The 15397-nt window shown below is 47.5% G+C and overlaps 2 protein-coding genes across 2 annotated transcripts; both read left to right on the forward strand.

The window, feature by feature from the left end:
• The first annotated feature begins 3186 nt into the window (after positions 1 to 3186).
• LOC122376463 lies at positions 3187 to 8371 on the forward strand. The gene is made up of 3 exons (XM_043356336.1): positions 3187 to 3508; positions 7425 to 7735; positions 8087 to 8371. The coding sequence occupies exons 1-3, from the start codon at positions 3460 to 3462 to the stop codon at positions 8270 to 8272; spliced, it is 546 nt and encodes a 181-aa protein (XP_043212271.1). The 5' UTR covers positions 3187 to 3459; the 3' UTR covers positions 8273 to 8371.
• Positions 8372 to 9154: 783 nt separating this feature from the next.
• On the forward strand, positions 9155 to 14101 carry LOC122376464. The gene is made up of 2 exons (XM_043356337.1): positions 9155 to 9421; positions 11167 to 14101. The coding sequence occupies exons 1-2, from the start codon at positions 9411 to 9413 to the stop codon at positions 12536 to 12538; spliced, it is 1383 nt and encodes a 460-aa protein (XP_043212272.1). The 5' UTR covers positions 9155 to 9410; the 3' UTR covers positions 12539 to 14101.
• The last annotated feature ends 1296 nt before the right edge of the window (positions 14102 to 15397 follow it).

Raw genomic sequence — 15397 nt, forward strand, 5'->3', positions numbered from 1 at the left:
CTAACATATTCTCTTATATTGCGGCGTTTAGGTACTTTTAGTTACGTTTTTGACGTACTGTGGTGACCTATGTCTTACATACTTTGAAGTCATGAAAAGATAAAAGTATGCTTAGTGTCATTTGATCTAGTGAATTTCCTGATATTGGATGACAATTTATGCAGATGATATCAATTCTTATAATTAATTTCGCAGTATATAGGCTTCTTTCTTGCAATCGAAATAAAATGATATTAAATTAATTTAAGATTATAATCAAAAGTTGTGAAGGCTTAAATCAATCGGCAGGTCGATAATCAGAGCGATGTAAAAGTTAACACGCGCACCGACGGCCCCCCCCCCTGAGGTTTTTCGCGAATAGCGGAAAAACCCCGGCGCGTAGCGCCGCGAAATTTAGTACGACTATTCTATTATCAATTTTACACATGGTGTGCAAGTTTGAACCTCCTAACTTTTTAGGTCAGGTCACCAGGTCACTTTGAATGACCCAACCTCAAGTCACTTTTTTCAACTTTGTCACCGTGCCAGAGCTACAGTAGATGTCGGAGGCCTTTGAAAGTCTCAGGATGTTATGAGGTCATTAATAGCTACAATTTGTATATCTCGGAATTTTGATGTCGGTGACCTAAGGTCAGGTCAATTTCGCGACCTCCCCATTATAAGTCAATGGGGGAAAAATCAACTCCCTGTTTTTACCACTAAAACGGGTCGGAATGGCCCCATATACCATACATGACTTCATATACGATCAACCTTCACTACCTTGAGGTCTGTTTTGCTTTTGGGCAGTTGTAAGGTCATGTGACGTCATCAAAGGTCACCAGCGGTTTTTTACCAATAACTCCGTACAGAAACAAGATACAGCCGCGCGGATGGTCTCATTGTGTTCAGCTCGTCAGGACGCATCGAATGATATATATATATATATATATATATATATATATATGATGACCTCGAGGTCACGTGACCTGAGGTCAACCTTTGACCTTGACCTTTCGAGGTCAACATATATATCATTTAATGGGGATTGACGAGAGGATCACGATGGTGCCCTTAGTTTGTTCCTATCGTGACTAGTTCGAAAGTTATTCGAGAAAAACTCTCCCCATATCTAGCGCCGCCATTTTGACTTTTTTGACCCCTGTGACGTCATCTTTGACCTGACCTGAAAATGACCTTTGTAGAAATTGTAGACCTTGTCCGTGCGTATCCGATGCCGTTTACCGCTTGTCGCTATCTTGCTTCGTTCTCGAGATCTCAGGGGGGGGGCGGTCATCCGCCTCCCCCCCGTCAGTACGAAGTTGGCGCAGACCCCCGTCGGTGCGCGGGTTAACATTACCATTTTATGGTAATAGATATGTTTGTTTATGGTGTATCTCAGCCTTACCTTCCGCCGTCGATCTTGCCTCCCCGGGCTCTCTGCGACACTGGCACGGATGAAGCCGCCGCTCCGGCCACCAGCAGCGCGCACACAAACACTGGCGAGGAGAACATCTCGACGAGTCGGTACACCTGGTCTGACCTGATATGACCCGGGCTGGCCTGGCCTCTGTCTTATAACACTGAGTACAGCTAAATCTCACTGTGTCACCGACACTGCAGCTGTGATCACTCTGTGCCGATTCCCGGCCGGCCCGGCGGCTATATTCAGGCCGTTCTGGTCCGGGGAGGCCTCTCACCGTGTTGCCACACCGCCCCTGGCTGACGGTGGCCGCTCCTGCTCCGGTGCAGTATGACCGCCCCTCCCCGCCCCGCTGCACGCTCAGGTCACGCCCCGGTCACACAGGGGGACAGCAGGTTCGCTCGTGCCAGCCAAGGTCGTCGACATGCCCTGCTGCCGCTGATCTTACGCACTGGCCTGGACCGTGTCGCAGCAGGATGTGGCGAAACGTGCGCGGCCCGAGCCAACGCAACAAGTGGAGCAGTTAATTGTTGTATAAATATTACACAATGCTCTAAATGGTGTCACAGGCACATATTTCTAACCTGGTTATGACTTGGTGACAAGGTGATAAGTGACCTAGAGATTCATTCTTCAGTCATCCGGCGTTTTCCCTGCAGCTCTACAAAGGGTGAACCGCAAACGGGAGAGCGCTAGCACGGCTGGGGGGTCTGTTCTTGGCGGGCTGAAACGCAACATTGTCATTTCTTGCCATCAAATTCGCATTCGTGGTTTCTAAATGGACTGTTTAGATCGAAAGATTACAACAAAACGTAACTTCGCGACATGAAACGTAAAATAAAACGTAATTAACAATAACACACGTAGCGTCATTGTCAGTATTGATTTGAAAGCATTCGAAAACTTGAACCAGACACGTGTAAGGTTCCGAGGAAATGGATCTGGGATCTGATCTCACGGAACATGATCTCAGATCCGTCCGGATCATAGATCCAGCCGTTTAATTTGTCGAGGGATCCGTAGGGATCATAGATCCGAGTCTAATTTTTTGCTTGAGATGCAGTGAGATCATAGATCCTCACTTTTTTTTTGTCAACGCAGAAATCCCCAAAAAATCAAACGTTGCAGCTCACACTAACGTTCTGTTTTAGTGATTCTATGTGATTAAACATCATAATCTATAGTTTTGTGGCACTTATAACACGCGCAGTGGAAGGGGGAGTCGAATTTCGCCCACCCCACCTGGTTTTTGCAAGTATTTCACGCGGTAACCATTCCAAGGTTTCAGTACCTGCCTAAAATTGAATTACTCATCTTGCCTTGAAAACAATAAGGAAATCGGTCTAAAACTTTTCTAGTTACAGGGCGCAGAGGGGCGTAAAGGAAAAATCCCGCCGGAGCGGCGGCGCGGTGGCTTTCGCCGGCCGATTCTGGCTGCAAGCGCCGGACGGATCCGTCTTTTCATTGCGCTTGTTACCGGCCCGCTGCTAATGATCGATTCGCGTCAAAATCTCTGTGAAGTCGAAATCTGTAACCACTGGAAGAGTATTGTTATAGGTAGTCGGCGTCCGGTAGCTCGTCCATGGCAGAAATACTTCACGAAATACGTTCGTGTTATTGACATTTGACACTCTGGGCTCGTTGGCCGAGTGAAAGGCTTGCAATTCATCCTTCTTTTAGGCTCCAGAGTGAACTTGGACCTATTGAAAAATAAGAAATAATGAAAGATGCTAGACCGTACACTTTTTATACTCACAAGTAGGTATACTTTTTATCCGCCCAAGGAAATTATGTCGTATGTAGGTAGTAGATGCCTATACTTAGCTCATATCTACCAACAGACAAGGAAGCATCCAAATAAGTTCGTCAGCCCTCAGTACCACACTCGACCCGTGAGAAAATGGTCAGCTGTCAACGAACCTGATAAGACCATATCAGCGTCTGCATTGCGACTGAATGCACTTCAGTAGACTGCTGGCCTCGCATTGCTTTACCAGGAGCGAAATCGCGGAAGAAGTATCAGGCGCCAGTTCAAGCTACTCCGCAAATAGACGTAAATGGGAAAGATGGCCCTATATGGGATGCTGCGCCTGCTCTTCGTCATAGGTAAGATTTCGAGTGCAGGTGTTATGCTAGCCCGCCGCTACCGGCTACGCCGAAAACCCAAGGGGTAGGCACTTATTCTCGATCTTGCTATCAATCACGATTCGATTTACCACACGTCAAGCTCTCGGTTTGGAAAACGGACGCATTGGAGTCAATTATTCGTTTTGGAATAAACTTATTGCGAAATAGCCAGTAGCCGTCCAGCCAGCATAATCATCCAATTTTCCGTTGTACTTATGTGGCTTATTCAAGTGCAACTGGTGACATTGAGGTTGGTAGATGACCGGGCAATTCTGGCCACTCTCTTTTCTTAGCCAGCTGTCCAGCGCCTCACCTAAAAAAAAAAAAAACACATTTCTAGACGACAAGAATAGATGCAGTTTGCACACATTCTACTGTCATACATTCCCGCACGTTCGTATAATTGCATGCAGATTGATATCAATCTCGTACATGCAGATTCCGGACCCTTTCAAATCGCCTCAAAATTGGCATGTAGACCAAACAGGACAGGCTGATCACGAATCCGAAGTCCGTTCCGCGGCACATATGAAACTTTTCCCGTAATTGACGAATTACGGATCTGCATGCAGATTCCGGACCCTTTCAAATCGCCTCAAAATCGGCATGTAGACCAAACAGGACACGATGATCACGAATCCGAAGTCCATTCCGCGGCACATCTGAAACTTTTCCTGTAATTGACAAATTACGGATCTGCATGCAGATTCCGGACCCTTTCAAATCGCCTCAAAATCGGCATGTAGACCAAACAGGACACGCTGATCACGAATCTGAAGTCCGTTCCGCGGCACATCTGAAACTTTTCCCGTAATTGACAAATTACGGATCTGCATGCAGATTCCGGACCCTTTCAAAACGCCTCAAAATCGGCATGTAGACCAAACAGGACACGCTGATCACGAATCTGAAGTCCGTTCCGCGGCACATATGAAACTTTTCCCGTAATTGACGAATTACGGATCTGCATGCAGATTCCGGACCCTTTCAAATCGCCTCAAAATCGGCATGTAGACCAAACAGGACACGCTGATCACGAATCCGAAGTCCGTTCCGCGGCACATATGAAACTTTCCCCGTAATTGACGAATTATGGATCTGCATGCAGATTCCGGACCCTTTCAAATCGCCTCAAAATCGGCATGTAGACCAAACAGGACACGATGATCACGAATCCGAAGTCCGTTCCGCGGCACATATGAAACTTTTCCCGTAATTGACGAATTACGGATCTGCATGCAGAAACCGGACCCTTTCAAATCGCCTCAAAATCGGCATGTAGACCAAACAGGACACGCTGATCACGAATCTGAAGTCCGTTCCGCGGCACATCTGAAACTTTTCCCCGTAATTGACAAATTACGGATCTGCATGCAGATTCCGGACCCTTTCAAAACGCCTCAAAATCGGCATGTAGACCAAACAGGACACGCTGATCACGAATCTGAAGTCCGTTCCGCGGCACATATGAAACTTTTCCCGTAATTGACAAATTACGGATCTGCATGCAGATTCCGGACCCTTTCAAAACGCCTCAAAATCGGCATGTAGACCAAACAGGACACGCTGATCACGAATCTGAAGTCCGTTCCGCGGCACATATGAAACTTTTCCCGTAATTGACGAATTACGGATCTGCATGCAGATTCCGGACCCTTTCAAATCGCCTCAAAATCGGCATGTAGACCAAACAGGACACGCTGATCACGAATCCGAAGTCCGTTCCGCGGCACATATGAAACTTTCCCCGTAATTGACGAATTATGGATCTGCATGCAGATTCCGGACCCTTTCAAATCGCCTCAAAATCGGCATGTAGACCAAACAGGACACGATGATCACGAATCCGAAGTCCGTTCCGCGGCACATATGAAACTTTTCCCGTAATTGACGAATTACGGATCTGCATGCAGAAACCGGACCCTTTCAAATCGCCTCAAAATCGGCATGTAGACCAAACAGGACACGCTGATCACGAATCTGAAGTCCGTTCCGCGGCACATCTGAAACTTTTCCCCGTAATTGACAAATTACGGATCTGCATGCAGATTCCGGACCCTTTCAAAACGCCTCAAAATCGGCATGTAGACCAAACAGGACACGCTGATCACGAATCTGAAGTCCGTTCCGCGGCACATATGAAACTTTTCCCGTAATTGACGAATTACGGATCTGCATGCAGATTCCGGACCCTTTCAAATCGCCTCAAAATTGGCATGTAGACCAAACAGGACACGGTGATCACGAATCCGAAGTCTGTTCCGCGGCACATATGAAACTTTTCCCGTAATTGACAAATTACGGATCTGCATGCAGATTCCGGACCCTTTCAAATCGCCTCAAAATCGGCATGTAGACCAAACAGGACACGCTGATCACGAATCCGAAGTCCGTTCCGCGGCACATATGATTTTCCGCGGATTCGTGATCAGCGTGTCCTGTTTGGTCTACATGCCGATTTTGAGGCGTTTTGACAGGGTCCGGAATCTGCATGCAGATCCGTAATTTGTCAATTACGGGAAAACTTTCATATGTGCCGCGGAACGGATTTCAGATTCGTGATCAGCGTGTCCTGCTTGGTCTACATGCCGATTTTGAGGCGATTTGAAAGGGTCCGGAATCTGCATGCAGATCCGTAATTTGTCAATTACGGGAAAAGTTTCATATGTGCCGCGGAACGGACTTCAGATGCGTGATCAGCGTGTCCTGTTTGGTCTACATGCCAATTTTGAGGCGATTTGAAAGGGTCCGGAATCTGCATGCAGATCCGTAATTCGTCAATTACGGGAAAAGTTTCATATGTGCCGCGAAACGGACTTCGGATTCGTGATCAGCGTGTCCTGTTTGGTCTACATGCCGCTTTTGAGGCGATTTGAAAGGGTTCGGAATCTGCATGCAGATCCGTAATTCGTCAATTACGGGAAAAGTTTCATATGTGCCGCGGAACGGACTTCAGATTCGTGATCAGCGTGTCCTGTTTGGTCTACATGCTGATTTTGAGGCGATTTGAAAGGGTCCGGAATCTGCATGCCGATCCGTAATTCGTCAATTACGGGAAAAGTTTCATATGTGCCTCGGAACGGACTTCGGATTCGTGATCAGCGTGTCCTGTTTGGTCTACATGCCGATTTTGAGGCGATTTGAAAGGGTCCGGAATCTGCATGCCGATCCGTAATTCGTCAATTACGGGAAAAGTTTCATATGTGCCTCGGAACGGACTTCGGATTCGTGATCAGCCTGTCCTGTTTGGTCTACATGCCAATTTTGAGGCGATTTGAAAGGGTCCGGAATCTGCATGCAGATCCGTAATTCGTCAATTACGGGAAAAGTTTCATATGTGCCGCGGAACGGACTTCGGATTCGTGATCATCGTGTCCTGTTTGGTCTACATGCCGATTTTGAGGCGATTTGAAAGGGTCCGGAATCGGCATGCCGATCCGTAATTCGTCAATTACGGGAAAAGTTTCATATGTGCCTCGGAACGGACTTCGGATTCGTGATCATCGTGTCCTGTTTGGTCTACATGCCAATTTTGAGGCGATTTGAAAGGGTCCGGAATCTGCATGCCGATCCGTAATTCGTCAATTACGGGAAAAGTTTCATATGTGCCTCGGAACGGACTTCGGATTCGTGATCAGCCTGTCCTGTTTGGTCTACATGCCGATTTTGAGGCGATTTGAAAGGGTCCGGAATCTGCATGCAGATCCGTAATTCGTCAATTACGGGAAAAGTTTCATATGTGCCGCGGAACGGACTTCAGATTCGTGATCAGCGTGTCCTGTTTGGTCTACATGCCGATTTTGAGGCGATTTGAAAGGGTCCGGAATCTGCATGTACGAGATTGATATCAAGCTGCATGCAATTATACAAACGTCATTCCCGCCTCGTCCGACAGGCGCCGCCCGTGCCACGTCCTTCATCTCCGTCCCGAGTGACGTCACCCTGTCACGTGACGAGACGGCCCAGCTGACCTGCGAGCTGGACGAGCCGGTCACGTGCGCCTGGCGGCTGGAGGGGACGGCGCTCAACAGCAGCGGCTTCCTGAACACGCTGCCGCCGCCGCTGGTGGAGGCATCGTCACCTCTGCACCCGACCGACTGCAGCGTGACCCTGACCCACCCGGACGAAGACTACACGGGCAGATACCAGTGCGCGCCCTACACGAGCGACGGCGCGCAGATCCTCAGCGGATGGGCGGCTGTCCATGCAAGTATCTGAGATTGTGTGGTTTGTGATGGAAGAGTAGTGGACTCCGCTCTGAAAATGGATCCTTCGATCGCATTGCTCTCCTGTCACTGAACTTTGAAATCGACCATAGAGGCTGTAGGTACCTATTCATAGCAAATTAACTAGGCATTCGATATTCGATAAGCTCAATAGTTATTTTAGATTATTGGCCACTGTTAGACGTACCTACATAAAACGCTTCACTCAGTTGGTTCGCCGTCTCATTCATGATGTATTTATAAGTCACTCATAGTCATGTCCGATATCTATGAAATTACGGTGACTGCGATGTCCATGGGCATCCACATTTCAATCCTCCTTTCTTCCCAGGTCGAGTCGAGTGACGTATTCACGTGCCCGGAGGAGAGCGGCACCTACCTCGACGAGTACGACTGCCGCTACTTCTATGTCTGCATCGGCGGGACCCCTGTGCACGAGATGTGTCCCGACCCGCTGGTCTTCAACCCGAGCCTCCTCAACTGCGATTACGTGGAAGACGTGCCCGAATGCCAGTGATGACACTATGGAAGATCGTCTGAGCTAAAAGACATGGAGATCGAAATTAAACGGCGCTCTTCTTTGTAACTGGCTATGTGTAATAAACATTTCTCGCCGCCAGTGTCTGTATGTTGCCGTTGGTTTCTAATGTTCCTGGAAAATGAATTTACAGGTGTAGGGACAGGTCGCAACCACGAGCTGCCGCGGCCAACGATCTTATCTCGGGCCCGGGGATGGCAAGATTGTTCGGAACATGCGACGTCTCAGTCTAATGAGAGCCTATTTGTGCAGACGGATACCTACGTGATTAACATTTTACAACGCTCGTTTGTAAAACAAGAGGTAAGTAGGTAAATGCCATTCTACGGTCAATGTTCGCCGGACCATTTGGTTTTGCACACGTGAGGCTACTGTCTGTGACCAGGTAGGCCTAAATGCGAAAGCCGAATCACGCTGTTTCGCTGTTTCGCCCATCATCAAACTTGATAAAGAATAAAGGCCGGATTCGATGTCTTCCGGACGACGAAGATTCTACTGCGTCCGACCAATGGCGAATTCGGTAGCTGCGGCCCGCAGCCAAGCCCCGGGCCCCGCCGACCTCAAACGGCATTGGCCAGACGACGTAGAAGAATCCGGCCAAAAATAGGCGGCGTTTTCAATTGAAATTGAAGATTCAAAGAGGATTGCAAAATCTCAAGATGGATGGAATAGTGCTATTGATACGACCAGTAGTTACTGCTCTTGCACGGCTAGCAGTGGAATAAATTATTTTTAGCAGTGCTTTAACTGGTTAGTCTGCTGCAAATATGACGCACATACGATGAATTGGCGGCACATTATTGGCGGACTGGCGCGATAAAAAAAAAAAAAAAAAAATACATATTTGATAATATTGGGGTCAGAAGGCAGTTACGGGAGCGGAAGGACGTGTGATCGGAAAGCTCTTGATTGTGATCGGCGAGGCCGGGAAGAAGGAAGAGGACTATTTAAGTCCAATTTGTTTTTGTTTATTCAATTCTTTTGGAGAAGCATCCATTTTTCTTTTTCTTCCATTTCGTTTTGATTAATTGTCGGGTGGAATCTCGGCCACGTGGTGAGTCACAATCGCCTCAATGAGTGATTGGGATCCATTGCGGAAGTGTAGGCTGGTGTGTAAATGATGGGGACATGTCAGATCAGTCACTCACAGGGCAGGCGGGCTAGCATACAGTTTTCTTAAGTCGACGGTGTGCCGGTCCCCCAAGTTTATGCTTTTTCTCTTAACCACACATATACGCCCCGTTATTGAATATTGTTCTTGCGTCTGGAACACCGGATATGTCCAGGACCTTAAGCTACTGGAAAGTGTGCAGCGAAGATGGACTAAACGCATCTCCGGTATGCAGTCCTTATCCTATGGCCCGACTGGAAAAAATGCACGCTTTCGTCGAGAACTCGAGCGTAGTTGGGCGTTTGCGCCGAAAATTTTCGGCGTACTTCGGCGTAAATCGACGGCTTGCGCCGAAATTTTCGGCGTACTTCGGCGTAAATCGCGAAAAAGCCGTCAGGGGGGTGGCACCAACCCCCCTCGGCCGGCGAGGACTAAATGTCTTCGGGAGTTAAACATCTTAAATATCACTTATCTTGTCTCGTGTTCGTCTCAGGGTATTTAAGTCATGTTCAGTGAACCTGATTGTGACTCTCCCACGGCGGGAACAGTTCACCGGTCGAGAGTGAGGTTATGGTTATGGATTGTCGGATTCCCTAGTTCAGATAACGTATGCTATCGTGTGCGTATTGACCGTTGTGATTCCTGTATTTCCGGCGTGTGGTTTGCGAGCGGACGCTGGCAATCGGTCCCGCGTGGCCTGGTATCTGCCCGATCCTATCGGCCGTGCTTGCACCACGCCCATGTTGAAGGCCTCGTCAGGCGTCAGTTACCGGTTGGGCACTACTGCTGACCAGAGCCGGGCAACAAAATAAAGGTTACATTATGGAACATGCCAGTGAGTTTGTGAGTCAGGAGATTTTGTGATAGCGAACGCTGGTGCTCGGTCCCGCATGGCCTGCTGATGTTTATTGTCTGCCCGATCCCGTCGACCGTGCCAACAACTGTCTGTAGACAGTAGTCACTGGAAGACAGCCACACACACACGCCAGCCCCCCCCCCCTCGACGAAAAGTGCGTGGCTACAGCCTGCAGCCATCAGTAAGCCTTGAAAATTTTCGGCGCATGAAGCATGGCTTGGTAAAATAATTCCGGCGCATAAACCCTTGCGCCGAAATTTCGGCGCATCACCTCCGCCGAGAACTTCAGCGTAGTGGAGGCATTTTTTCCAGTCGGGTCCTATGGTGACAGACTGAGAGCCCTAAACCTCTACTCGGTCCAGGGAAGGCTGCTCCGTGCTGACCTCATTCAATGCTGGAAAATTTTTCATGGTAAGTCGATCATCAAGCCAGCTGACTTGTTCTTACAGCCTCCTCAATCTCGGACCCGAGGTCACTGCTACAAAATTTTTCCCTCGACCTTGCGAACCGATGTAAGGAAGCGCTCGTTCTCTCGTAGGTGTATATCTGTATGGAACTCTCTCTCTGCGGAAGCTGTATGCGCGGACAATGTATCGCGATTTAAAGGAAAACTAGACAGTGAACTGAATGACTCATTGTACTGTTTCTCGTAATGGCTGATACCATGTCTTACTGTCTCATCTTAGGAAACTAGTATATGCTACATGTCAATTACTGTTGTGAGGCGCACATTTCCAGACAGTTTATTTATGATTGTGCTCATAGGACATTCCAGCACTACTGTTTGGCGCGCCTTATGTTTCTGGGGTTCCGTAGTCCACTCCCTGCCTCAACTTCCTAAATTGCCATTCCCTCACAGTCGGACATTGGAACCCAACCAGGTAAGTAAACCAGGTAAGTAAGTAAACCCAGAGCTACAAAGAGGTCTAGAGTAGATAACATGAGAGAGACCTTTTGGGGTGATGAGGACTCGGGATTATACCTGAGTGTCACCCTGAAGTCAGGAAGTCCGATCAAGGGCAAAGGCTGGCCTTGGGTTCAGACTTGTATTAGGGGCATCTTAGGAGGACAAGACCGAGTATCAAAGGCGACATTTCAGAATGATGGGAGTCTGTTGCTGAAAACAAAAAATGAAAGGCAATCTGACAGACTGCTGAAAGCGACAATGTTCGGAAGTGAGGAGTGCAGTGTTCAGAAAGCAGAGAAACTTAACACGAGCAAAGGCACTATCTATGCCTTTGACCTGACTGAACTTACCGAACAGGAGGTAGTGGGATGGCTCCAGGAGTTTGGAGTGGTTGGAGCGAAACGGGTGACAAGGAGGGTGGGAACTCACAGGGAAAACACCCCTCTGCTCATCCTGACATTTGACAAGCCAACGTGCCCAACACAACTACATTTTGATTATGTGTCCTATGAGGTGCGAAGGTACATTCCTAACCCTCTGCTCTGCAATCAGTGTGGCAAATATGGTCATGTTCAGGCCAAGTGCAAAAGTGTTGCCTTATGTCTGAAGTGTGGGGGTGAGAAACATGAAGGGGACTGCTCCCCCAAATGCATTAACTGTACTTCTGATGACAGACATCCTTGTTACTCCCATGACTGCCCAGTCTGGAGAAAGGAAAAGGAGGTGTGTGAAATCAAAGTAACACAGGATATTTCATACGCTCATGCTCGGAGGGAGTATGAGAAAAAGCACCAAAGACCCACAACACCGGCATATTCCACTATACTTCAGACATCACCGACCACACAGCAACAGAACCACCTGGATACTTCTCTGAGGGAGCGGGTTGATGTACTGGAAACAAAGGTGGATAAGATGCTGTCCCTTCTCAACAAACTGGCGAGTCAGGCAGGGGTTAACACCTCTGATGAGACACTCCAGATCCCAAACCGAGAACCTGAACTGAGAGACTGTGTCCCAACCCCTGCACAACTACCACGTGAGGTGGGAGACAGCATGGCTGAGGACAATCCTACTCCAGGTAGTGGAAATGGGAGTTGTCAAAATGCCCAGGTCGATGTAGAGACTGACACCTCTGATGACATGGAGGATGGGGAAAGCCAAGAGATTGGCAAAAAGGGAGTACACTGGACCAAAGTGGACCGTCATAGTAGAGATAGGAATAGAGGTGGAGGAAAAGGCAAACATCCAACATCCCAAATGCATCCATCGTCTCAAGAAGAGACTAGAGGAAAACAGGAACCACTCACTGAACAGAGGACGAAGAAACGAATGCCCAGTCTCACTAGGATGGGCACCCCACCCACCTAGTGGAAGGCCAGGCAGTAGAAAGGCTGTATATAGTGCAGAGCATCAACAAGTTTTTAGTGTTGAATTGTGTCTTGGTTGACAGTGCACATTGCACTGAATGGTACATACATCACACAGATAGTGTGCACAATGCATATATGTTCCCATTGTGGAAGCTTTGGTTTGAAGTGGTATGTATTTATTTGATGATAAGTTACACCTTTAGTTTTTTCAATGGGTCTTAGCATCCTACAATGGAATGCACGAGGGCTCATTGGCAAATGGGCCGAGGCAAAACCCATGTTCATGCATGGTAACTTCAGCCTCATATGTATTCAAGAGACTCATTTCATGATGAATGACAGGTATACTTTCCGATTACCTGGATTTTCTGCGTATCATGAATACTCACGTCAAGGAGGACGGGGTGGAGGAGTGTCTATATATGTGTCTAACAACTTGTCACACTTCCAGGTACAGGTACACACTACATTACAGGCAGTGGTATGTTCGATACGGGTCCAAAACAGACGAATTGCGATCTGTTCATTGTATCTTCCACCGAATGAGACCTTTTCTTTTACTGAGATGGACCAGTTGATCAAAGAGCTTCCTAAGCCCTTTGTCATTTGCACGGATGCCAACAGCAAACATATGATGTGGGGTAGCCAAATAAATGACACTCGAGGCAATATCTGGATGGATGTGATTAACTTGAATACCTTGTGCGTGCTGAACGATGGTCAACCAACTAGAATTGACGACTTTACAGGACACGAGTCATTTATTGACTTAACTGTCACAACAAGCGACATTGCTCCCCTGATGGAATGGAATACTGACAAGGACCTTCATTCAAGTGACCATTTCCCCATACACATTAGAATGGGTTCTGATACAGGAGCACCACCTCCAAATGTTCCACCTTTATTTTCAGGTTGGAATGTTAAGCGAGCAGATTGGACTGAGTTTCAGAGGCACTTTTCTTTTAAGTTTGATAGCAGAAATGGTGTTGAGAATTGTGACAACATGGTGGCAGCGATGCTGGAAACGGCCACCCAATTTATTCCCACCCGAAACTGTAACACTAGATACAAATGTCCATGGTGGAATGACCAATGCCGAAATGCCATTAGGGAGAGAAGGCGTGCTCAGAATCGAATGAGGAGAGACCCACACTCTGAGTTTCTGCGAATTGAATATCGTCGAGCCAAAGCAAAGGCTCATCGCACAATCCGTGAGGCTAAGGTAACTTCATGGAGGGAGCTCATATCGATGTTTAACCACCGAACACCAATGAATAAGCTATGGGAGACGCTTCGGAAATTTAACTACAAAGGTCGCATATCCCGACAATACCCGGTACTGTTTGAAAATGATGCAACAATCGATGATCCTCTTGAGGTGGCTAACACGTTTGGACGTTTCTTTGCTGGTCTGAGTGGACGTTCTATGTACTCTGATGTATTTTTACAACGAGAACGGACACTTGTTGATTCCATGCCGGACTTTGGGAGTGAGAACACCGAAGACTATAATAAAGAGTTTTCGTTCCGTGAACTGACTAATGCAATATCTAGATCAGGTTCTACTTCAGTTGGGCCGGATAAAGTGCACTATGAATTTTTCAAGCACATGGATGAAGGGCAATTGCGAGAACTGTTGGCACTTTTCAACTTTTTGTGGCTAAACAATGTTTTCCCACAAACATGGAAACATTCGTATGTTGTTCCTATATTGAAGCCGGGCAAGGACTGTAACAAAGTCAAATCATATCGACCTATTCAGTTAACTTCTGTTTTGTGCAAACTGATGGAAAGAATGATCGGGAAGAGACTGAGCTGGTATCTAGAGAGGTTTTGCCTGCTATCTAGGTTCCAGTGTGCCTTTCGGGAGAACAGGAGCACAATGGACCACTTGCTACGACTGGAGTCCCAGATTCGAGATGGATTCCTCCATCATAGCACTACAATTGGAATTTTTCTCGATTTAAAATCGGCATACAACATGGTGTCTCCTACTATGCTCATGCATCGTCTTTTTGATATGGGTTTTCGAGGACACTTGATGTACTTTGTCCAATCGTACCTAAGTCGACGAACGTTTCAGGTTCGATGTGGTGTGTTATCGGACACATTCTCTCAAGAATACGGACTTGTGCAGGGTGGGGTGTTATCGCCAATGCTTTTTAACATTGCTATTAACTCGATGTTTAATGATATCCCTCGCGGTGTCTCCTATGCCATCTATGCTGATGATTGCACGATTTGGACACAGGGTAGACGCCTACCTGAACTGTTTCACACATGTCAACAGGCTCTGCACAAAGTTGGTGAATGGGCGCTTAACAATGGATTTTCATTCTCAGCAGAAAAATCCACAGCGGTCATGTTCAGACGTGGATTAAGACATGTTGACCTGGGGTCTTACCCCACCCTTGTGATCAACAATGCAACCATTCCTTTTGCTGAACAGGTTAGATACCTGGGAGTTTTGCTAGACAGCAAACTAAACCTTAGAGCGCATGTAGAGTATACGAAAGCGAGGGCACAGAAACGAATCGCTCTTCTCAAATGTGTATCAGGCAAATCCTTTGGCGCTGATCGAGTGATTCTCCTTCGAATGTATAAAGCTCTAATTCGTCCTATTCTCGATTATGCTGCAGTGCTACTAGATGGGCCGGGCAGTCGCATTATTGATTCACTTGAGTGCGTACAGAACACAGCACTACGTATTGCGACTGGAGCACTGCGAACCAGCCCTGTACGATCATTGCAGGTTGAAACCAACGTGGTTCCTCTTAGCCTCAGGAGGCAAGACCTATCCCTAAGATATTATCTCAAGGTACAGGGAGACATTCGACATCCATGTCGCAAAGTG

This window comes from Amphibalanus amphitrite, unplaced genomic scaffold (assembly GCF_019059575.1).
Source record: "Amphibalanus amphitrite isolate SeventyFive unplaced genomic scaffold, NRLGWU_Aamphi_draft 002149F_arrow, whole genome shotgun sequence".
Lineage (NCBI taxonomy): Eukaryota > Metazoa > Arthropoda > Thecostraca > Balanomorpha > Balanidae > Amphibalanus > Amphibalanus amphitrite.

Bases quoted from the DNA above. Each gene is read 5' to 3' on its own strand.
- LOC122376463 (XM_043356336.1), top strand. From the start codon at position 3,460: ATGGGAAAGATGGCCCTATATGGGATGCTGCGCCTGCTCTTCGTCATA. The intron at 3,509-7,424 runs GTAAGATTTCGA...CTCGTCCGACAG, and splicing joins GCGCCTGCTCTTCGTCATAG to GCGCCGCCCGTGCCACGTCC. The intron at 7,736-8,086 runs GCAAGTATCTGA...CTTTCTTCCCAG, and splicing joins GCGGATGGGCGGCTGTCCAT to GTCGAGTCGAGTGACGTATT.